Source organism: Echinops telfairi, unplaced genomic scaffold (genome assembly GCF_000313985.2).
Source record: "Echinops telfairi isolate 266 unplaced genomic scaffold, ASM31398v2 ScPeMD7_23;HRSCAF=83, whole genome shotgun sequence".
NCBI classification, from domain to species: Eukaryota; Metazoa; Chordata; class Mammalia; order Afrosoricida; family Tenrecidae; genus Echinops; species Echinops telfairi.
The window spans coordinates 78,713,465-78,737,068 of NW_022103920.1; the positions used below are offsets into that span (position 1 = coordinate 78,713,465).

The 23,604-nt window shown below is 42.9% G+C and overlaps 1 protein-coding gene across 1 annotated transcript in view; it reads left to right on the forward strand.

The window, feature by feature from the left end:
* Positions 1–23,604, forward strand: part of DNAH11 (dynein axonemal heavy chain 11) — a 330,595-nt gene that overhangs the window by 135,052 nt on the left and 171,939 nt on the right. The window contains 7 exon segments of the mRNA XM_045288657.1: positions 576–692; positions 8,655–8,793; positions 13,019–13,111; positions 15,925–16,119; positions 16,945–17,022; positions 19,204–19,336; positions 22,783–22,910. Of these exon segments, the coding sequence (XP_045144592.1) occupies positions 576–692; positions 8,655–8,793; positions 13,019–13,111; positions 15,925–16,119; positions 16,945–17,022; positions 19,204–19,336; positions 22,783–22,910 (883 nt within the window).

Consider the following 23,604-nt stretch of genomic DNA (forward strand, 5'->3'; position numbering starts at 1 on the left):
TAATCAATATATGTGAAGGGCTAAAGCTGGTTTCTGAAGCCCCACAATCTGATTCCAGAGCCGGTTCTCATAGCGACCCCTCTCTTCTGCCTCTTAGGAATACTGGATGGATATTTTTAAAATAAATGGATAGAAGGAACAAAGGTGGCCAGGGGGAGATTGAAGGCAAGGAGGACAAAAAAGACTGAATAGGAAACTATTTTCTCCTTTTAGCATAGGTATTCTCTAAGCTGCGTCCCACTCAGGTAATTGTAACCCACCTGGAAGGCGAAGGTGCCATACCCTTTTGTCACCTGTTGTCCTAAGAACCTCAGTTTTCAGCTCTAGCATGCTACTGGCAGCAGTAAAGTAGAAGAGAATACTTCCCAGAGTTGTAATTCCTTGGGGGAGGGTGGGCAGGGAGGGGAGAGTATTTTCCATATCCTTGCTTCAAAACAAATTTAAAATCTGTATGCTTATGCATTCTAAAGAAAATGTCCCAGAATAAACTGCTTCCTAATAATAATTTGCATTTCCCAGTGTGCATTCGTATTCAATGAACACATTTAATTCCATCAACATTCTTTTTATGGTAGATTTGTATTTCTGGGAGAAGCGATCTCTCTGAAGCCATCAGTCGGAATATTCATTACTATGAACCCAGGCTACGCGGGTCGGACAGAATTACCGGAGAATCTCAAAGCTCTTTTCAGGCAAGTGTGTGCGTTGGCTCAGCCTCTGGAGCGCTCATGCCACCTAACGTCGCGGGTTTGCACTGGTGGCACTGGTGGGTGGCTCATTCCGCAGTCATCCTCTGGAAAAGCCAGGCTCCTCTCTTGGGAAATCTCTTGTTAGAGAACTTTGCCCATGCTAAATTAACCCTTCTGCCTTGTGAAAACAAGACCCACCATCATTATTTAAAAGCTACCTGGAGCCATGAAAGTTACTGACCTCCTCGAGAAGACCACAAAGAGCCTTCAGAAACAAAACTAGCTCCTGAGATCTGCTGAAAACCGAACAGTCGTTTAGCTTAACTAGTAAAAAAAACACACACACCCTGCCTTGAACATTATGCTTTTAAAGAACTATATATATGTGATCAAACTGACAACAGCAATTGGAAAGATTAGATAGGAGCCTCAGGGGGCAGTGAATTTATGCTAATGGAGGAGGAACGACTCCAAAAGAGCGGCTAAGAATGGCTGTACAAAGAATATAATCAGTGTCACTAGCTGGCACAAGTAGAAACTATTGAATTGATGTGTGTTTTGCTCTGTATTTTCTCAACAGCAACAAAGGAAATAACATTGGGTGCATGTATAGAAGTTATGTGGCCCATTTGGTTATCTTGTAGCATTTCGTGTCGATACTTTTATTATAAATGTAATTTTCATAAATAATAGAACATTTGGAGAATTTAGACTAATGATAAAAATTACAAATTGACCCCTCAGAAATTATCAGGTTTTTTTTCTAACCTTGTTTATAATGCCCCTCTTAGGGAATTAAGATATTGCAGTGCACATGATTTTTATTTAGTGCTTGTCACTTAATATTTTGACACAAGCATTTTATCATATTGTTGAAGTTTCTTTGGAATTATTGGGCTCCTGTAGCAGCAAAACAATCCACATGATGGCTTTTTTTGTGATTTTTAAAAAGCATTATCTATTGTCTAAATGCAAGGTAGTTGTTTTTTTCTTTCAGTTTTTCATCATTATAAAATAACAGGCTCTAAACAGCTATATACAGGATTATCTTTTCTTCATGTTTTCACACCAGAATATGTTCCTAATTGTACATTACTGGGTGAAAGATTGTAAGACCTATTACTGACCTAATTTTCAAAAGTATTCTACCCTTGTATACACTCACCAGTAATTATCCAAGATCTTGAGTTACTACGTCCTTTAAAGTTATAATTGTGTTTTAAGATAACTTCACTCATATATAATTTGCACAATGATGAAACCAGGTAAGTGAACCCTTGGTGAAAACACCACTATCAAGATACAGAATTTCCCCAGCACTCTTTGAAGTGGATCCCACATATATGTCAGAGAAAAGAAGATCAACCTTTTCTATAATTTCTGTAATATAATCACAGAGTGTGTACTCTTATGTCTGGCTTTTTTCTTGAACATGATAGTTCTGAGCTTCATCCAAGTTGTTGACCCAAAGCCAACTCAGAGCAGCCCTATTGGGCAGAATAGAACTGCCCCTGTATGGTTATCTAGGCTGTAATCTTCATGGGAGGAGCCCTGGTGGTTAGACATTGGTGATCAACCACAGGTCAGTGGTTCAAACCCATCATTTCTTGGGAGAAAGATGAGACTGTCAGTACCCATCAAGATTCATCATCTTGAAAACTCAGTACAGAGCCACTGTGAGTTTGAATGGACTGTGGCTATGGTTTTTAATATTTATGGGAGTTGATTTCCAGGTCTTTTCCCTGAGGAGTTCATTTTAACTAACCCGTTTTAACCGTCCATTTTCACTAACCATTAGATTAGTGTCTGCACAGTTAACCATTGTGCCATGAGGGCTTCAGTACCTGTGTTAGGCTGGGTTGACTAGAGAAACAAGTCTAGAGACACTCATGATGTCTAACACAGCACTTTGCATCTAGGAGTAGTCTTAGGTTAAGAAAACCTCTCAGCCCAGTGCAGATCAAGGCTAAGTCAGATATTAGCCCATGTATCCGAGACTAGTGTATAAGTTCCTCTTCAGACTCATGTAGCCACTTGTAGTGATGCCAAATGCAGGAAGATTACAGGCAGGTGGGTGAAAAAGCTTGTGGATCCATTGGTGGTGGAAACATGTCAACACTGGCATCGGTCTCCAGGTGGCTCCTCAACAGCCAGATGAAACAGAGAGGTTCTGCAGTGCTCAGCAGGTGCCTGCATGGCTTGTCCACAGGAAGACAAAGGCACAGAGAGAGAGAGTGTCCCACCTCCAAGGAAAAAGAGAGGAAGTGCCCAGAATCCTCATGAGAAGGCCACACCCACACGGAGGCATCATCAGGCTGTGACCTGATTGGCAGACTAGATTCCACCCCTTCACTCTGATATCCTCAAGTTGACATGAGATTACGTAACTACCACATTCATGTATCTGTGTGAGTGTGTAAAAGTCTGCATTGCTGCTAGGTTTCATACATGCATGGATTTTTAAAAAAATGTTTAAACATGTCCCTGCAGTTAGTGGTTGGCATTGGATAAATTCGCTTAGTAATACATTTGTCTTGATCTAATTGGGGTGCCTTAAAAAAGATGTTTTTGTGCTGAAAAATAAAGCAATTTTGGAGACAGAGCTAATACAAGGTGTTTTTTTTTTACTCAAGTAGACATCTTCCCAAACATCGAAGCTTTGCACAATGTTTCCAAAAATTCTACTCAATGTAAAACAACCATTTTTAGATAGACCAAAGTCTCAAAAAGTTTGGGGAGACTTCAAAGATGAGACAAGGGAGGGAAAACTGTTGTCCTCAATGAATGAACAAACTATGGCTAAAATCAATCAATGAATAAACTGTGGCTAAAATCTAAAAGCGGTTGAAAGAAGACCAGCAAATTACCATGAGTTCAATATTTCTGAAGTGTACGGATCATCCCTGCTTCAACATTTTCCATGTTAGTGGAATATCTTGGTCTCAGCAAGGTTCTGGCCCAATAGATACCAAGAGCATTGAACAAAGATCAGCCGATTCAGAGCTCATCTTTCCATCAGCCTTTAAGCAAGTTTAAAGCTAATTAACTTTTTATCGAATAAATTGTAACCAGGCACAAGTCCTTAATTTATCAATACAACCCAGAGAGCAGAATCTAGTGCCCAGAGTGTCTTCTGAGAGAATCTGGGGCTCAGTTAAACTCGGGCTAGGTCAACTCAGAAAGTTGTGGTAGTGGTTTTGAGGGGTTCTTCCAAAGTAGTCATCTTGACAGATTTTCCCAGAGGACACAAGACTATGAGGGCTGATTACAGAAATGTTTTAAGAAAATTGAAAACTGCATTGGTGAGAAAAGGCGAGGAAAGGGGGCAAGGGACTTCCCACCCCCACCCCCCATCACAACAGTGCACTACTGTGAGGGTCTGTTTTCAGATCGTCATAGCGGCTGTCCATGGGAATGTCACTGGTAAACCTTACCCCTTCTACTGTCCCACCCTAACCTTGCCCCTTCAGAATTCTTTTTAGTTTCCAAAATTTAACATTGAGGAGGAGCATGGTTTGGATCCCTGGAGGTTACCAAAACTACGATTTTGACCCGGTGTAAATGAACGAACACAAAAGTCGCCGGAGATGTGTGACAGAGCGGGAAGCACCACCTCCCAAGCGTGGAGACCATGTGGGCGGTTTGGCGAGGAAGGACAGCTTCACATTTTTGTATTTTGTTTAATAAGGGCTTTGTGACATGGTAGAAAATGCGTCTTGACTTACCCTCATATGTGCCAAAGAGGGAGTTTAATATAATTGAATTTTCCCATGTGTCTTTGAAGCCCCTTGCATATGTATGTATACAAGGGGATTTTTAAAAGTTTGTGAAAAATGGAATTAAAAGATTAAAAAAATACACATTGTGTTTTCAACATAAACCCATCAAGGTTAAGACACTTTTGTGAGCAATGACGCCAACCACTTGCTCCATCCCTGAGAAACTGAGAGTTCCAGGAATTAACTGGAAATGCAATCTTTTCCAAGACACGACTAAAGGAAAATGAGTATCCTTTAAAGGTTTTTATCTTATTGTATTTATTTAGATCCGGAAACAAGTCCAAACCAAAATCACCGAACTAACTGCCATCCAGTCAAGGCCGACGCAGTGCAACCCCGTAGGGCAGGGTAGAAGGACCTTGTGAGCTTCCAAGGCTGGCACGTTTGCTGGGGTAGAAAGCTCTCTCTCTCCCACAGAGCGCCAAGGAGCGTCCCACTGCTGACCGTGAGGACCGCAGCCCGGGGTGTAACCACTGCACGACCAAAGCTCCTAAACAAACGTCAGAAGGAACCAAATGAGGGTTTAAGGAGAATGCCTAAAGAGTTCTCCCTGGAACTCTTGCAAAACTTGTCTTGTTTGATTAGAGAAATGAGCTGGAGCATTGTTACGGTGGGAAAGGGCTCTACAATCTTTGTTGGGCATTTCTCTGCTAAAGTTACACCCAACTTTCTCAAAGTGCTCTAGTAGTTAGCAGACGGTAACATTCTTTGCCCTTCCAGAAAGTCAACAAGCAAAATACCTCCATCCCCCAAAACTTTGGACATGACCTTTGCTCTTGCTTGGTTTGATTTTGCTTTAATTGGACCACGTCTACCAGTAACCAGTGCTTGGATTGTGCTTTGTCTTTAAGATCATCCTGGTAAAGCCATGTTTCATATTCCGTTGCAATTCTTCGAAGAAGAAATTCTTCAGGATCTGAAAGCTCTGCTTTTATCTGCAGATGATCTTTGATTCAACACTTTTGGTGCCCATAGAGCAGAAAGCTTGCTCGACCGGAATTTTTCAGTCAGAGTTTTATAAACTGAACCAAGTCTGATGTAGATGGTGTTGCTTATTGTTTGTGCTGGTACTGTAAGTCCCCTTCAATTAGGGAATTAACAAGATTGTTTCCTCATAGATTGGTGTGGATCTTCAGCATACTCTCATCCCTTGTTTAAATGAGTTATTTATAAACTGATGGTCTCTCTGAGGCATTTCCCAATAGCCTTTTGAAAAGCATCAATGATGGTACCATTCTTCCACCCAAGCTTCCCCGTAAATCTGGAGATTTACTGCCAGAGGGAATGAGTGTTATTGAATGGTGTGTCCTCTGTCTAACGCTCATTGTTTCCTAAACAGGATTCAGGCACGTATACATAAGGCTTTTTATTATGTATACGTGAACGTCCTCTGTCAATACCCTTGTCTTCAAAGTGCATTGGAAACTGAATTAACGCAGATACAAAGTTAGGTTACAATTTGACGTCATTTGACATCCCTTTTAACCCATTTTTAATTTGGTCTAGCATTTCCTACTTTTTTTTAGATTGAGGTTTTCCTGTTGTATTTTGTTATTGTTTGGTGGAGGTATTTTATGTAATTTTCTTTATATGAAACCCAGGATAGGTAAATCTATTGAGACAGTAACTTGATTAATAGTTTCTTGGGGTTATGGCAGGGTAGGTAGGGGAGAAATGGGGAGCTAATAATGAGTTTAAAATGAAGAAAATGTTCTAAAATTGACTGGTGATGATGACACAACTCTTTTTAATATATACTCGTGTATAAGCTGAGTTTTTCAGCACATTTTTAATGCAGTTTTTGTGGTAAATTTAGGTGTCGTTGGCTGATATTTGGGTCAGCTTATACTCGAATACATACAGTATTCAAACAATTAAATTTTAGTATGTAAAATATATGTCAAAAAAATTAAAAATGTTAAAGTGATTTGAGGAAGTGATTTGAGGATTTCACATGAGTCCCTCCTTTATGCTGTTATGAAAATAGCAAGTGTACATCTTAGGCATTTGTGCCTCACTCAGAGTACTAATATAATACCTTGAAAATTGTAGGAATTCCTTAAATATCTGACAAACTGTCAAAAAAATTGTTTTTGATGTTTTTCCTGCTTCCGTTTCAGTCAGAATTCGCGTCGCTCTGATGAGTGCTGTTTTCAAACTAATGTCTTAACCTCCGTCGTGCTTCCAACTAGACCCTAGTCACACGTGTTGTGGGAAGTTAGGGTGGATTTATTTTGATGCAAAAATAAATTGGAATCCATGCAGTTTTTTTTTCCAGATACACATTTTCCATGAAATTTTTGCAGATCCTTTGTGTTTATGTGTAATATAAAACACACACACTCACATCGTAGCTTATCTGAAAATGGTCTTTTTATTTATTGAGGTAAACTATACGTAACAAAAAATTTGTTCTTTCAGTATTCTTCACGTGTGCAATTGAGTGACAGTGTGTTCCTCCGTTTGTGCACCCATCACGTTGACTTTTGAAGGATATTTTTGTGGACATAGAATTCAAGAGCACCTTTTTTTTCAGATTTGAAAGATGACATTATGTTCAGACATATCTTCAAAATACTGTATTGTCTCTGTTCTCCATATATCTCATTCCTAAATGCTTAAAATTTTTAGAGCTATTTTCCAGCATTCTTGTGATATGCTTACCATGTGGGTTTTTTTTTTTTTTTTTGCTTTTGTTTTCTTCATTTTGTTTGGGTTTTGTTGAAATTCTTGTATCTTTACATTAAATTTAAGGGAAAAATCTGGCCACTTTTTTTTTTTTCCTGCTTTCATTTTACCTCAAGAAAATCTAGTGGCGCATATGTTAGGCAACTGGATTTTCCCCAGATCACTCTTCCATTTTCTCCTTTTTTTCCCTAAATTTTAGTTTCAGTAATTTCCTCTTAACTTTCAAGTTTCATATTTGGGTTTCTTATATTCCTTCTGCCCTATCTAATCTGCTCGTTATGACATCAATATTTAAATTTTTAGGTAATATATTTCTAGTCTAGAACTAAATATGATTAAAGAATTTTTTCTGAGATTGTATACCTTACTAGTATTTTTTATAGTCATAGCCTAATTCATCTCACAAATGTTTTCATTTTGGTATTAAAAATCTGAAATAGTCTTGTGAAGTTTTGTTTAACTGATGAAATCCTACATTGTTTATTAATATAAGTGAGAGTTATTACTGATTTCAGTAAAGTCTGAAGGAAATTTCACGTGATAAAAAGTTTTCCTTCAGGTTGGGGACAGAGTTCCTGGGTTGATTTCAACTGGACCTGTCTCCAGCTCTGTACATGAGCCTAGAGGAGGAGGTACCTCACTGAGCTGTTCGGATTGGCTGAGAAGCGGGCAGGAAACGCCCAAGCAGTAGTTGCCATGGTTAATACAGGTATAGAATAAGTAAATCTGCTAGTCTTATTTCTTCTCTCATATGAGGAAGGGTAAAAAGTGTAGGGAGCGATCAGAGACCAACTCAACCAGGAAGTCTTTTCAATCCCTAGACCCAAGGAGGCTCTGGGCGAATGTTTAGATTGAAAAATTAGAAATGTGTGCTTCAGACTATGATTATCTTGACCCCAAAAATGTGCATGATTATTATTGGGATGTTTGAGAAGACTGGAAATGCTAGGCTTCCTTACGGAGCTCAGTACTCTTGCCGCTCCTTTGCCCAAAGTGGTCTCCGAAGTTCCGAAGTCGTCGGTTTATCGTGGATTTCCTAAATGTGAGGGTGGCTGTGCCCTTCAGGGACGGATTGCGACCGTGCCCCACAGGTCTCTTTCTGGCTCCGTGTTTAGTAATGCCACGTCCGCAGCTAGAAATTGGCCCAGGAGGAGTTTTTACCATGGGAACCGCAAACACTGTTTGCCGGCCACAGGGACGGCCACCGGCCTCTCGGGCGAGATGCCACTGCTCCTAGTGCTGAGCTAAAGCCTGCAGAAACGGACTCACCGTGTCGGAAAACTCTCCTAACAGGCCTGGTCCACTTTCAGACCTGCTGTTGTCCTGGGTCTCCAGTAACCAGTTGGCCAGTGTGCTCTTAGTGGATGGGAAGGTTCTTGTTAGCTGTGATTGACAGAAGTAATTGTGACCTTCTTGGGAATGGTTTGACTGTGGGTCCAGAGTCGTCGCTTGATTTCAGCAATTTGGGCTTAGGCTTCAGTTTGTATTTCCTCCGTAGGCCCTGTGCGATGGTGGCCCCCGACCTTGAGCTGATCTGTGAAATCCTGTTAGTTGCCGAAGGATTTGTGGACGCACGCTCATTAGCCCGGAAGTACATCACATTGTACAGGCTCTGCAGGGAGCTGCTTTCCAAGCAGGTGAGAGGGCTTTTGTTACGACTTCTTGATTTTCACATCGCTTTTAAAATAGCTCTTGAGCTGTGGATGCTGGCTAACTTATCATTCAAATTACAGTTGGACTTTAAGGGCAATTTTAGACTTCCAGTAAAAGGTTTAAAACCTGTACCTTAAAGTTCTCAACATGTTTGTGAAATTAAATTTGAGGAATCCAATGGGAGGTGTTTTGATTCTAGTGTTTTATTTGTCTTTCAAGTGTTTTATTTGTCTTTATCATTGGGCTGTGTGGTTTTCTTTAAATGTTACCAATGTTTTTGTTATAAATGGGATCTTATAGTGTCTTCCTCTCTGGAGGGGAACATTACTCTCTAATAAGATGGGAAGCATGTTCCTATGAGACAGGAAAGCTGATTGGATTTTCTAAAGAACACTTCAAGAACTGTGGACTGAAGGTTCCCCACCTTCTCATTCATTGATGATCCTTTATTTGAAGGCAGGATTGGCTTCCCCCAAGCCTCCCCCGCCCCCTTTCCTGTCCCTGTACAGGTTTCTAGTCCCTGAGATGGATCAAACACACTCCCTCTCGAGCCAGCCTCCAGTCATAAGCTTCTTGCAGTCGGTGGAGTTGCTGGTGCGCCATGAAAATCACACACACATCTGTCTGTTTGTTTTTTTAATTCAGCTTTGAAGAGCCTCTGACCCCAGGTCCTTTGATGACCCTTCATTAATTCCGGGTGGGATTCTGCTGCTGTTCCGGAATGGAAATACTAAACCAGCACAGCCAGAATCTCCTGGCTCATTTCACACTCAGCTGTGCCTGATTTAACCTGCCTATGCTTAGGGTGAGATTTGGAGGCAAATTCGTGTTCTACTGTCACCACAGACAAGGATCCTGAGTAGTGGAGTGGGTTATGAGTTGGGCAGATAACCTCAGGGTCAGCAGTTCAAATCCACCTCTGTGGGAGAAAGAAGAGGCTTTTCTACTTCCATCAGAAACCACCTAGTGTCATCTAAATGGTGACATTTTATATATAATGACGAGAAAATACATTGGAATTTTTTCATGGTTGTCTGGGAGGAAAATGATGGGTATTTTTGTTTTCATGTTTACGCTTATTTATTGTATCCATTTTTTGAAGATCATTTTATTGGGGGATTTTACAGCTCTTATAACAATTTGTACATCAATTTTATGAAGCGTATTTGTACATATGTTGCCATCATTATTTTCTAAACATTTGCATTCTCTTTGAGCCCTTTATATCAGCTCCTCTTTTTACCTCCCTCCCCCCCTCATGACTCCTTAATTAATTTCATATCTTACATGGGCCACTGTCTCCCTCTCCCTCCTGTCCATTTTTAAATTAATGATTCTGTTTTAACTTTAGGAGGCCTGGTGGCATAGTGGTTACGTGTTTGGCTGTTAGCTGCCAAGTCAGCAGTTCTACATGACCACCTGCTCTGTGGGAGAAAGACAAGGCATTCTATTATTCCTGTAAAGAGTTAATGGAAGATCCTTATGCCCCAGGAAGATGATTGCTAAGACTCTCTGCCATAAATTAACAAGGAGGTTTTGAAAGGGGGCCACAGGCAGATTAAAAACAAAACAAAACACGTGCATAGCTTCAGGAATGGGTTTGGAGCTCACACTAAACCGCAGCTACAATTAAAGAACAATTAATTCTCACATCATGGCTTTGCTTGATATTTGCCCTGAGGAAGAGAACACACAAGCTGTGGGTGCTATAGCACAGTGTCGTGAGGAAATTAGATGATGCCCTGCTATCAGATCAAATAGTGTCTGGGTCTTAAAGGCTTGCTTCCAAATGAGCAGCCATCTAAGTGAGATGTCAACTAAGTCCACATTGAAAGAAGGATTGTAAATCATGCAATCCACAATAAAAGGAGGGAATAGTACCAGAACTTAAATTGTGAGAATCTGTTTTGCAGGGGGCTATGGATGGTAGTGGGAGCCCAAGATACATTTGTGGGGACTACCTGGGAAATGAACCTCTGGTGAGCTCCCTGTGTCCATACTGGAGGGGGAGGAACGTGGTCACTAAACGGAGTGCATTGGAGAGATGGCTCTAGAAGGTCAAAAGGATAAATCTGATTTGAAGGTTGTCTTCAGTTGATCCCCCCTCTGGTTTTCAACAGGTTCTGTAATTTTTGTTTGTTCATATTGGGGTTTATCTTGGACGTGTTATGTCATTGGGGTCACCCTCTTGAATTGGTGTTAGATGTTTTTCTGGTGTTGAGTACAGGAAACCCAGGATTGATGAACTTATAGGGACAACAGTAGAATAAGGGTTTCTGGGGTGTCTAGTGGGGGGTGGGGGTAAAAGGGAGCTGATGTCAAGGAGCTCAAGAAGGAAAAGAATGTTTTGAAACTGATTGTAGTTGCGATTGTACAAGATTGCTTGATATGATTGAACTCTGGAATGATATGATACCTGTATCAATTCCAAATAAACTGGTTTGGTGGTGGGTGGGGGTGGGGTTGGGGGTGGTGAGTCTCCAAACCCACAGGCATCGGTCTACATTGTCATGTAGGGTCCCTATGAGTCAGCGTCGACTCCATGGGAGTGTGTTGTTGGTTATCTTAATTTCATAGTGAAAGCAGATGAGAAAAATGGCCCCCGTGGGCGTGAAATGGCACCACATGTGCCCAGAAATAGTTACATATTTAGTGAACACCTAGTAGAGTCAAGTAATGCATTACGTGCTGACAACGACGAAAGGGATAAGATCTTTAAAAAGTAAGCAGGCAGAAAACCAGGCTTCAGAGAACTGGCTTAGGAGATTCAGTTTACATAAAATAAAAATGGGAAGTAAATGGCGGAGAAAAGGAGCACTGGCATTTCAAAGACAGGAGACTGATGTTTGGGGAACAGGTACCACGCATTGCCTTTTCACATCCCCACAGGTGTATGAGTTTCATAGTACTAGCCCCATTTTACAGGCAAGATAACTATGTGGAGTAACCAGCCCCAAACCCACAGATAGTAAGTTTGGGGGCAAGATTTGAATTCAGGTCTTTCTAATAATTCCTAGGACATTTATAGCCAATTGCAGCAGGAAAGTGCTGAAAGTACAGTAAAAGGAAAATAAGCAGGGATGAAAATGGAAAGCGCGCTCTCTCTCGCTTTCTCGCTCTCTTGCTCTCTCGCGCTCTCTCTCTCTCTCTCTCTCTCTCTCTCTCTCTCTCTCTCTCTCTCTCTCTCTCTCTCTCTCTCTCTCTCTCTCTCTCTCTCTCTCTCTCCAGTGCATGAATAAAATGGGGGGAAGGAGACCTGGTCAGAGCAGGAAAACCATCTCCTTTTTGATATTTTAAATTTGTTCTAGTTATTAACATTTTTCTGCCTTCTTTTCTATTGAGGTTTTAATCTGTTTTATTTGTTGTTCGTTTTTGTTAAAATTGTTTTACTGTATATGAAATCCAGAATAGGTAAATATGTTAACTGGATTCCTTGAGGACATGGCCAGGGAGGTTGGGGAGCTAATAAGCACGAGTACAAGAATGAGGAAAATATTCTCAAGCTGCTTGTAGTGATGATGACACAACTGTTCTTGAGGTGATTGAACTGTTGAATTGTATGATATGTGAATTATATGCCAATAAAACTTTTAAAAACCCACAGAGAAGGTTCTACCCTGTTCTGTAGGACCACTATGAGTTAGAGCTGACTCGATGTCAATGAGGTTTGTTTGTTTAGAGAAACAATGGACATCTCAAAGAAGTCCTGACTTATCATTGAATTGTAATATGGCTTTTACTATATTACCTGTCAAAATCAAGGCAGGGCATCTAAATGGTTAGAAATAGAGCTTGGGTCAATTAGAGATGGAAGGGCAGAAAAGAATAGACTATCAAGGTGTTCGCTGGACAAGTGGAGTGATGCGGTGGCTGGAGGTGGAAACAAAGGTAGTTTCAATGCTGAGTTAGTAGGGTTATTGAAAGATGTGAAAAAGATACAGAGGAGCCTTCTGCAAAGGCTCTGATGAAAAGTTCTAGGAAGAAAACTCGTGCTGACCGAGGCAGGAAAGAAAGTCGGCAGAGAAGCAGGAAAGCGCTTCGGTATTTCAACAAAGGACACGGCTTCGGTATTTCAACAGAGAGGGGAAGATACTCTTTTAAATCCAACGAGTTTATCCAGACTCTTATTTTTCACTTTTTGTCTTGTGGAATGAAAGTCATATTCATTCATAATATTTTTGAGACATTTTACCTCTGTTTTGATTTCAGGATCATTATGACTGGGGACTTCGCGCTATTAAATCTGTGTTGGTTGTTGCTGGCTCCCTTAAACGAGGAGATAAAAATAGGCCGGAAGACCAGGTACTGCTATGCCCATGATTTCATTGTCTGAGGAGCTAAGTGGTTCCATAAAAATGAAAGTATATACCTGGAGGGGGCACTAGTAGAGCATGCCTCCTAAGACATCTCGTACTTGGTTTTCATGTAGGATATTTCAAGGACTAGCATTTCTTGTGTTATAAAAAGTCATGTGTTCTTGAGTACAAAGTTATGAAAATAGGAAAGAAAAATTGATTTTAGGCGGGCTTTTGAAAAATCAGCTCAAAGAATTATTTTGAAGGTTATAATCAAGTACTGTATTTTGCATATAATGCGCCGCTGACAATAGCAAGCGCGTGCGTGGCACACGTGGGAAACTCATGTGCAAGGGAATTGCATGGTTCACAAAAACTGAGTAACTTGCACAAAAACAATAATTCAGAAAATCACCATTGGACTTCCTGGAAGGGACCGTTAGAAGACATGAGTGAGTTGAGGGAGTATTTCTGGAAAAGCCCCTGAAAACATAATTGAATTGAAAAAGTATGTCCATTTCATGGGATGTAGGATGGGCAGGAAGAATGGAACAGGAGAAGCGATTGTCAGCACCAGTCAAATGTGGTGGCGTTTATTTGAAGCTTCTATCCTTCCTGGGGAGAAAACTGTAACAGCTACCTCACCCACTTTTCCTTCTTCAATGATGAAAGAAAGGAGAATATAACACTGTGTACGTACACGCCATTAAACTTGAGAAAGAAAACAGAATCTGTTTCTCAGTTTTTTACAGCTAAGAGATGTTTACTTTGTGATTTTCTACCTTTCCAATATCACTCTCTTCCTCTTCATGCTGACCTCCAGATTTCCCCCCATTTATTTTCCTCCTGATGTTGTTGAAACATTTAGCACTTTCTGCAAAAGTCGTCCTGTTTTTTGAGTTACCCCCTTTAAAATCTAAAAATCTCAACGATTTTTCAGCCAACAGAGAACAACAAAAACAACAAACAGAGTAAAAACACCTCAAGTTATCATTTTGAAATTCTCAGAGTACTAGGAAGAAAATGATCTGATGGGATTGGCTTGCTTATATCTTTGTCTTTATATTAGGGCAAGACGAGCCCCCGACCCTTCCTCAAGATCAAAAGCAAGTCTTTTAGCAGGGTCTCCTCACAGGTCTTTTTTTTTTTTTAATCATTTTATTAGGGGCTCATACAACTCTTATCACAATCCATACATACATCAATTGTGTAAAGCGCATTTGTACATTCATTGCCCTCATCATTCTCAAAACATTTCCTCTCCACTTAAGCCCCCGGCATTAGGTCCTCATTTTTCCCCTTCCTCCCCGCTTTCCCCTCCCTCATGAGCCCTTGATAATTTATAAATTATTATTTTGTCATATCTTGCCCTGTCCGACGTCTCCCTTCACCCACTTTTCTGTTGTCCATCCCCCAGGGAGGAGGTCACATACAGTTCCTTGTAATTGGTTCCCTCTTTCCTACCCACTCTCCCTCTACCCTCCCAGTATTGCCACTCAACACCACTGGCCCTGTAGGGATCATCTGCCCTGGATTCCCTGTATTTCCAGTTCCTATCTGTACCAGTCTACATCCTCTGGTCTAGCCAGACTTGCAAGGTAGAATTCGTGTCATGATAGTGGGAGCTGGAAGGAAACATTTAGGAACTAGAGGAAAGTTGTATTTTTCATTGTTACTACATCGCACCCTGACTGGCTCATCTCCTCCCCGAGACCCCTCTGCAAGGGGATCTCCAGTGGCCTGCTAATGGGCTTTGGGTTTCCATTCCGCACTCCCCCCATCATTCACTATGGTAAGATTTTTTGTTCTGATGATGCCTTATGCCTGATCCCTTCGACACCTCGTGATTGCATAGGTTGGTGTGCTTCTTCCATGTGGGCTTTGTTGCTTCTGAGCTTGATGGCCACTTGATTACCTTCAAGCCTTTAAGACCCCAGACGCTATACTTGTTGATAGACAGGCACCATCAGCTTTCTTCACCACATTTGCTTATGCACCTATTTGTCTTCAGTGATCCATTCTACACCTCGTGATCACTCAGGCTGATATGTTCTTCCAAGTGGGCTTTGTTGCTTATTTCAAGATTCATTTATTGTATCTTGTGATATGTTAACTTGTAGGCATTTAATTTTTATTAAATAAAAGGAGCCCTGGTGGCATGGTGTGGTCGCCCTTGGCCTGGTAATTGCAGTGTCTGTGCTTTGAAACCACCAGCTATTCCTAGGGAGAAAGATGAGTCTTTCAACTCTCATCAAGATCCAGAGTCCTATAGGGTTGCTGTGAGTGAGAACTGACTCGCTGGCAGAAAGTTTCATTGGGGATAGGTAGAAAACTCTCTGATGGCAGTGTCAGTTAAACATTGGATGCCTCACTGCAAGGTCAACTGTTCAGATCCACCAACTACATGTGTGAGAAAGATGATGTTGTCTACTCCTGTAAAGACTTACAGCCTCAGGGTCCAATACCCTGAATACCCGTGGGCTTTTCACATAGAAAGAATGGAGTCGTTGGGTGATCCAAACTTATCTGCCAACTGAAAGGTTGGAGGTTTGAGCCCCCGCAGAGGCCCCTCTGAAGGAAGGGGTGGCAATCTGCTTCCAGTGGGGTGCAGTTCTACGCAGGGACGCACTATGGCAACTGGGTTTTCATTTAGGGCGGTTGTTTGTTTAGGTTTTGGCTTTTTAATAGCTAGGGCACACCCTTATACAGTATCACTGTCTTTTGCTTGGAGAAGCCGATTAAAAATCCCTTTAGCTCTGTAGATGTTGGTTAGACCTGGTGTTGGCTTTCTCATGAAATGTTTTCTGTTCTCCTTCTTAGGTACTGATGAGAGCGCTGAGAGACTTCAATATGCCTAAAATAGTGACCGACGATGTCCCAGTGTTCCTGGGTCTGGTTGGTGACCTGTTTCCTGCTTTGGATGTGCCCCGGAGGAGGTCACCCCACTTTGAACAGATGGTCAAGCAGTCTACCCTGGAGCTCCACCTGCAGCCCGAGGAGAGCTTCATCCTCAAAGTAAAGGGGCCCTGACCTTCCGTGGCAGCCTTCTGGGTGGGCCCCGAGAATCACTGCCCTTGAGTGCTACTCAAGCACATAGCAGTTTATATGACACCGGCCCAAATTCTTTTAGAGAAGACTTTCTGATGTGACAGTCTTTACCAATTAAACATAAGTAAATGTTTGAGTTGACTCATTCAGCGAGAAGGTGAAAGCTTCAATATGATTCAGTCATGGTCTTCAGTGGTAAGCATACCCTTAAATGGTTTATGAAACGTTTGTTCTCTCTACCCTCTATTTTAGGAAGAAAAAAAAAACACTCCATACCCAACAAAAAGTAAAACAGGAATAAAAGAATTACCATACGCTTTGCTTAGGGAAGAAATGTCAACATCTAGGAGAGTAACTTATGAAGATATTATCTGGCCAATCAATGGCTAGCACATATGCCCGTCCAATCTAGACGTAGTGACTACACGGGCGTTAAACAGGGGCAGTAGCACCATTCCAGATCTTTCAGGGGCGACACCATTCATCACCCAGTTGCAGGTGATGCCATGACCACCTGATAAACCAGCCGAAAACCCCAGGAAGAGTCTTTGGTTTTCTTGCAGAACTTGTGTTTGCTTCAGCGACTCCCAGAGTACCATTGGACAGGCTTCTCCTCCTGTGACCTCACACCGGTCTTTAGTTTTCCTTGTGGTGATGCTGACTCACTCCGCGTGTAATGCCCACGGGGGCGGGCTGGGTTGTAAGGAAAGGAGGATCGCACAACCAAGGGTGGGTTAGCTTTTTATCCCCAACTCATCCATGGTGACCAGTGACCGACCGTTTGACCTGCAGGTGGTCCAGCTGCAGGAGCTGCTGGCCGTTCGGCACTCCGTCTTTGTGGTTGGCAACGCGGGCACAGGGAAAAGTAAGGTAGGTTGTCAATGATTGCTCTTGGCTAGAGAAGGATCTTTGTGTGTAGAGGGCCTGCTGTTTTCAATGCTGTCTGTAGGGATTCTCCACAGTGAAGCCTGCCGTAATTTGGGGCTCAAATTCATGACTCTGATGCTGGTTGTTTCCTTGACTAGCCGTTGGCCAGTCAGGAGGGCTGCAGCTATAACACTGCATTCAGACAGGACCAGTGAGCAGAGATGGAGACGAGGTGCTGCACCTGGGATGTTTAGCATCCCCTTCATGCATGTAGTCTTATGTTCTCCCACTTTCTGTACCTTCCAACAATATAACTGGAGCTGAGCTCCTTTATCTGAGGAAAATATACCTAGCATCTTTGAAAAATATATCAGGTGTGTGGGAATGGACTAGCTTTACCCACATTTACCAAAACCTCTTCCTCATCTTTGCCAAACCATCCTAAATTGTTTCACATTATTGAGAGAAAAAAATCTTTAAAATGTTGCCTTCCATCTACAAAAATGTAGCCCTCTGGAAGGCCAAAGCCAAACTTGAAAGGAAGGCATGGAAAAAATACATGTTTTAGAATCCTATTTCTGGCACCACAGTAGGCCAGACATCGAACCATTCCAACCCACTTCGGAAGCCATATGGGACAGTTTCAGTCTGTCCTCTGGTGTGGCTGTGAGAAGGAATTGACGCTGTGAGTCAGCATCCACTCCGTGGCAACGGCGGTCTCGTTTTTTCATGTTAGGTGGTACGTTACGTAGGATTTACTGCATGCAACAGTGATGGGTAGTGAGTGTCATTTTCCTCACCTGCTGTTCCCTGCTTGGTTTTGTTTGGTCCTACCGACAGTCCTGGTAACAACCGTGTTCTGTTGTTTGGACGACTGTACGTGCAGAACCGAGGGTCTTTGAGTTGGGGGTATTTGGGTATGAGCATGCAGAGTAGCCAACGTCCAGTGAGACTTCAGGGCATGAGTGTCTGCAGAATTTGCCAGCATTTATATCAGAACCCAAAGGAGAACCCTTGTAAAAGGGAGCTCTGTATTAGGCACTTTTTTCTACTGAAAAATATACTCATTGAAATATTAAAGCAGATAACTGTGAGGCCTGTAATTATTTTGTTAAGAGTACGTTTCTGTTATGGGCTGGGGTTCAAGAAAGGATAGCATTAAATTCTCTAATTTCTAGTAGATTAATGGCTTCTAAAAATACGTGTTTCCCATCCCTATAGCATTGGATTTCTTTCAGCTAGGGGTCTCCGATTCTGTTCTCGTGCACACTCACTCACGTTGGTACAATGAGAGCGTGGCAGCTCAAGGCCCGGTGGGTTAGCCACGCACTCTGCCGCCAGGTGCGGCCATTGTTCACCAGTTCTTCACAACTCCTCTCAGTGAACCAGGATGGCAAATACCTGAAACAGAAGCCCGGCCTTCTCAGAGAGAGGCGACGGTAAAGTCTTGAGGCATCAATGGATTGAACAGTGTCCGTTAAGCATCTGCCACATGAGTTCTTGCCCCCAGGGTTTCTTTCCCTCTATCATCTATGCCAGGGTTTCTCAGCTTCAGCTGGACCACTGATAATTCTTTGTTGTGGGTGCCATCCTGTGCGATGTAGGATGTGCGGCAGCATCCCTGGCCTCTGCTCACTAGATGCCACTCGCAAAACCCCCTCTCTCCGTGGTGACAGTCTCTGTTCTAGATCACTAGATTGCAAGCCTGCCTGGACCGGCAGCATTAACATCGCGTGGGAGCCTGCTAGGAAGACAGTTATCAGCCCCAACCTGTTGTTGTTACCTAGGAATTCTTAACAGTCTGTGCTTTTAGCAAGCCCTCTGCTGCTCATTGATCTAAATAATCCAGGCAGGGCTTGTGTTATTAGCATGAACAGCAAGCTTAAATTAGATCAAGTCCTTCATTTGGTCCCCCAAGACTAAAATTCTCAAATGATAAAGTGACAATCTAATCTAAATCATTCAAAGGACTGGGTGAATGGGTTCTGCCTTCAAGGATTGTAGGTATGCATATATCTACCTATTCAACACCCCCTCCCACCCACCTCCCAATTTTCAGTTGCAGCACACACAGAATATCCAGAAATAGATCACGAGTAAGAAAAATCCTTTGGAAATCGTTTGCTTTGCATTTGGCTTAAAATTCGTATGAATCTTCTCAGCTCCTTTCCTTCTTCCCTTCAGATTCTGCGAACACTGAACAGAACATATGTTACCATGAAGCAGAAACCCATTTGGAATGACTTAAACCCGAAAGCTGTGACAACAGATGAGCTCTTTGGTTTCATACATCACGCTACCCGCGAATGGAAAGATGGCAAGTGGTGTTCCCCTCTGGAAGTGCTAGCATTCCCCTTTTTCCTATCTAGAATGCCATTTTTCAGTCCAAGCAAATTTTAGTCATAGACACAGATTTACTCTTTATGTGTTGCGGTTGTTGGAAATAGAGCATTTATAGTCTATAAATTAAAATAGATTTGAAAAGAGGTTGATTTGCATTCGGCGTATTTATCCTCCGACTGTGCGTTGTATCACTCATCACTTATGCCAGACTCCTGTGAGCCTGCAGAGATGTTTACAGGACTGCTGCAAACGGCCTTTACGGGGTGCCTCCCAGAAGACACCACTGTAGGGGCCAGAGACGAAAGGCCTGTGTCCTGCTTTGGAAGTAGCTGCAAATCCCTTGGCTACAGCTGTTAGTACTTCCTGAAGTGCCCTCACCTTGGCCTCATCCTTGGAGCCTCTTTCGTTGTCAGCCCTAGACCCACCGGACCAGACAATCCGATAGGCCAGCTGAGTGTGTGCGTGTGTATAATATAACAATGATTCAAGCTCTGCCTGCCCTATGACAAGTCATCTGTACATGGTTTTCTTCCAGTCCATTGCTGCTCCACAGCAGAGAGCTTTCTTCAAACTGTCATTTCTCCGCTTTCAATTCCCAGTGGATTCGGATCATCCTTAACACCTAGCATTTTCCCTTTGCTCACAGGCTCTGTGTGCTTAGATGTGCCCTACCCACTCCTCTCTCCCCCATTTCCTGCTCTCTGCCCCTTCACTTGGAGAATCTACGAGGTGCAAACATTTATGCACTGGGCTGCTAACCAAAGGTTGAAGATTCAAGCCCACCCAGAAATGACTTGAAAGCAAAGCCCTGGACATTTACTTGCAAAAAAATCAGTCACAAGAAACCCTAGGGAGGACAATTCTATTGTGGCTCCCATGGAGTGGTCATGAGCTAGAATTTGGCTCAGTGGTGCAAGATGGGCCCCACACTGACCGCCTGGTTGTTCCTTGAGCACGCCAAGCTTCGTAGCCTTCAGCACTCAGCGACCTGCCCCTTTGCAGTGCTCTGCCTCCACTTACCTGCACAGCACCTTGCTGCTGGCATTATTTAAGTGTCTGGCCACACGTCACCCCCAAGAACACCTCCCTGATGGTTGGCTCTAAAGTAGTTCATTCTCTGTACTTCTGTACAGTTTTCTTCCGCTGGTGGGGCAATCAAGCTTCACTGTCTTAGCTGAGGTTCTGTCTTTTAATGGTGGGGCGTGGGTGCTATCTGTTTTTGCTGAAAGTCTGGGAGACCAGCAGGAAAGGGAGCTTCGTTATGAAGAGTGGCAGCAGTTTCATTTCGACGCTGTCGCTTGCAGCTGCACACGATGCTTCACAGAAAACGAAACCTCCCCACTGACCTGAAGTGGCAAGTTCGTTCCCTGGAGTATGTCCGTGACTATGAAAAATCAGTAGTTAGTAAACACATGTTAGGGACACCCGTTTAGGTGCAGTTGAATCAACTTCCAACCCCCCATAGAGAGTCTATGTACCATGGAATGAAGCACTGCGCGGTCCTGCACCAGCCTACAAGGCGGCTAGCTCAGCCCGTTGCTGCAGCCACTGTGTCCATCAAGATGTGCTTGGGACCACCACCAGGGCTCACGAAGCTTGTGGTTGAAATCCTTGACCACTTCCATCTCTTATCTGCTCCTCGTGTGGTTGGTTGTCCGTTGGCCTGGTGGTGAGGATTTTGTTGTGTTCTGTTTTTCACACTGAGTTGTCCACAGACTGAAGGCGCAGCCATTTATCCATGTTGTGGTGTTTAGGAGCCACTGAGTTGGTTCTGACCCATAGCCACCCGGTGCATAACTGAATACTATACTGCCCGGTCCTGGACCGTCCTCAAGATTGGTCCTGTGCCTGAGCCCATTGTTGCAGCCACTGTGTCAGTCCATCTCCTTGAGGGACTTCCTCTTTTTTGTTGCCCGTCCCTGTTACCAAGCATCATGTCCTTCTCCAGGGACTGGTCTCTCCCGAAAAGATATCCAAAGTATATAAGACAAAGCCTCGCCATCCTTGCCTTTAAGGAACGCTCTGGCCTTACGTGTTCTAAGACAGACAGGGTTGTCCTTTCAGCAGTCCATGGTTATTTTCAATGTTCTCCTCCAACACCCCAGTCTTCCCTATCACTGTCCAGCTTTCACGTGCATATGAGGCAGTGAGAAGTACCGCGGGGCACCGTAGTCCTCAGGGTAATGTCTTTGCCTTTCCATACTCTAAAGAGGCCTTGTGCAGCAGATGTAACTAAGGTAACTAACGTGCCCTTTGATCTCTTAACTGCTGCTTCCTTGAACACTGATTGTGGAGCCAAGCAAGACAGAATTCCTCCACCACTTTGACCCTTTCTCCATTTATCATGATCTTGCCTCTTAGTCTAGTAGTGAGGATTGTGGTGTTCTTGACATGAGTTATATTCCATACTGAAGACTATAATCCTTGCTCTTCATCAGCAAGTGCTTCCAGCAAGCATGTTGGTATGAACTGCACATCCCCGGTTGTGAATGAGACTTCCTCCGATCTTGATGCTGCATGGGTCTTCCTGTAATCCAGCTTCTCTGATGATTTGCACAGCACACAGATTTATTCTTGTTAAATAAAAAGAACTTGAAATAATGCCAGTCACCATATTTCTCAAAAAAGACTACAGTGAATATTGCTAAAGAAAAATAGAGAAAGGAGAAATAAACTAACATTTGGTCTAAAATAGATCCTGAACGCAAAAAAGGAATAATGTCTTCATGTGGGATAAGCTATGAGTTTTATGTACATTACCTCCTATAAATCCTCATGACTGTTCTTCCAGTCATGGAAGCTACTCTTATTTCTATTTGATAAATAGGGAAGCTTAGTTATGAAAGTCAGAAACCTTCCTGGGTAAAGGCAACTTGTCCACTGGTAAATGACAAAACCAGGCGTGGAGCCCAGGAGTAACTTGAATGGCGTACATACCAGTCACCAGAACCAAACCAAACCAAACCAAACTCATGGTCATCCAGCAGGTGCTGACTCCTCACAACCCCTGTGAGTTTCAGAGTCTGTAACTATTTATAGAAGTAGATATTCCAGTCTTTCCCCCTTCAGAGCTGCTGGTGGATTTGAACTGCTGACCATGCGAGTCACAATCCAACTCAAAACAACTACACCACCAGGCTCCCACTCACCAAAAAGAGACAGCTCCATTATTTTTACTTAACTGATAAAAGAGTTTCTAGTATCAATCAGAAAAAAATTATTTTAGATACTGATAGCTTTCAATCCATTGTGTGTTATGATGTCGTCTTACCGGGCAGTGATCCTTGGCAGCTGACTTCAGGAAATCAGCCTATGAAAGCCCCAGGCGTCGCAATGGTTCGTGCAGTTGTGTAGGGACCACAGGTCTGAGGCAGGTCTGGGCAGGACTCGATGGCAGCTAACCAAACCTCTTCGTTTTAGGTCTCTTCTCATCCATTCTGAGAGAACAAGCAAATCTTATGCACGACGGACCAAAATGGATCGTCCTGGATGGAGATATTGATCCCATGTGGATTGAATCCCTAAATACAGTTATGGATGATAACAAGGTGAATGGCATCTCAGTGTGAAACCCCAGCCATAGTTCCATCCCTTGTTGATGTTGACAGTGGTCCTCTCATTCACCTGGCGTCTGTACGCCATCACTGTTTGGATCAGTGGTGCTTTTCTGATCATTTCTGAGTCCTACATTCTTCTTGTTGGTAGAAATTTAATCACCTTTAATGAGAGTGATACATACTGAGAATTTAGTCCGTACAGAGCTTTGCCCATTTCTAAGGAAGAAGCATAAATCATTGCATCTTAAGTGGGCAGGAGCCCGGCTGCTAAGGCACAAGGTTGGCAGTGCAAATCCACAGCATAGAGATTGATGTCCCTAAAGATGTCCAGTCTCAGAAGCCCGGAGGGAGGGACCCCATGAGTTGGCGCCAACTTAGTGGCAGTGAGTGTGTAGCCCAACGAGGATGGAATGTTTGGACAATGAACGAGTGCGTTGTGCCGTGCGCTGGATGGAGGCACATAGCTGCTGTTCAAGTGAACAGGTTCCTGTGGTGACAGGGTACAGATGCAGTCCCCAGCGTTTTGCTGTTTAATCCCATGTTCCCAGGAAAAAACAAAAGGTGATGCAGCAGGTCTAGAAGGTACTACTTAAGCGAAGCAAGGTCTGTCATTAGGGTCAGGCGAGAGGAATCAATAACCCTCCTTACTGCAGAACAGAATGCATGCCCACTTTAAATTAATTAG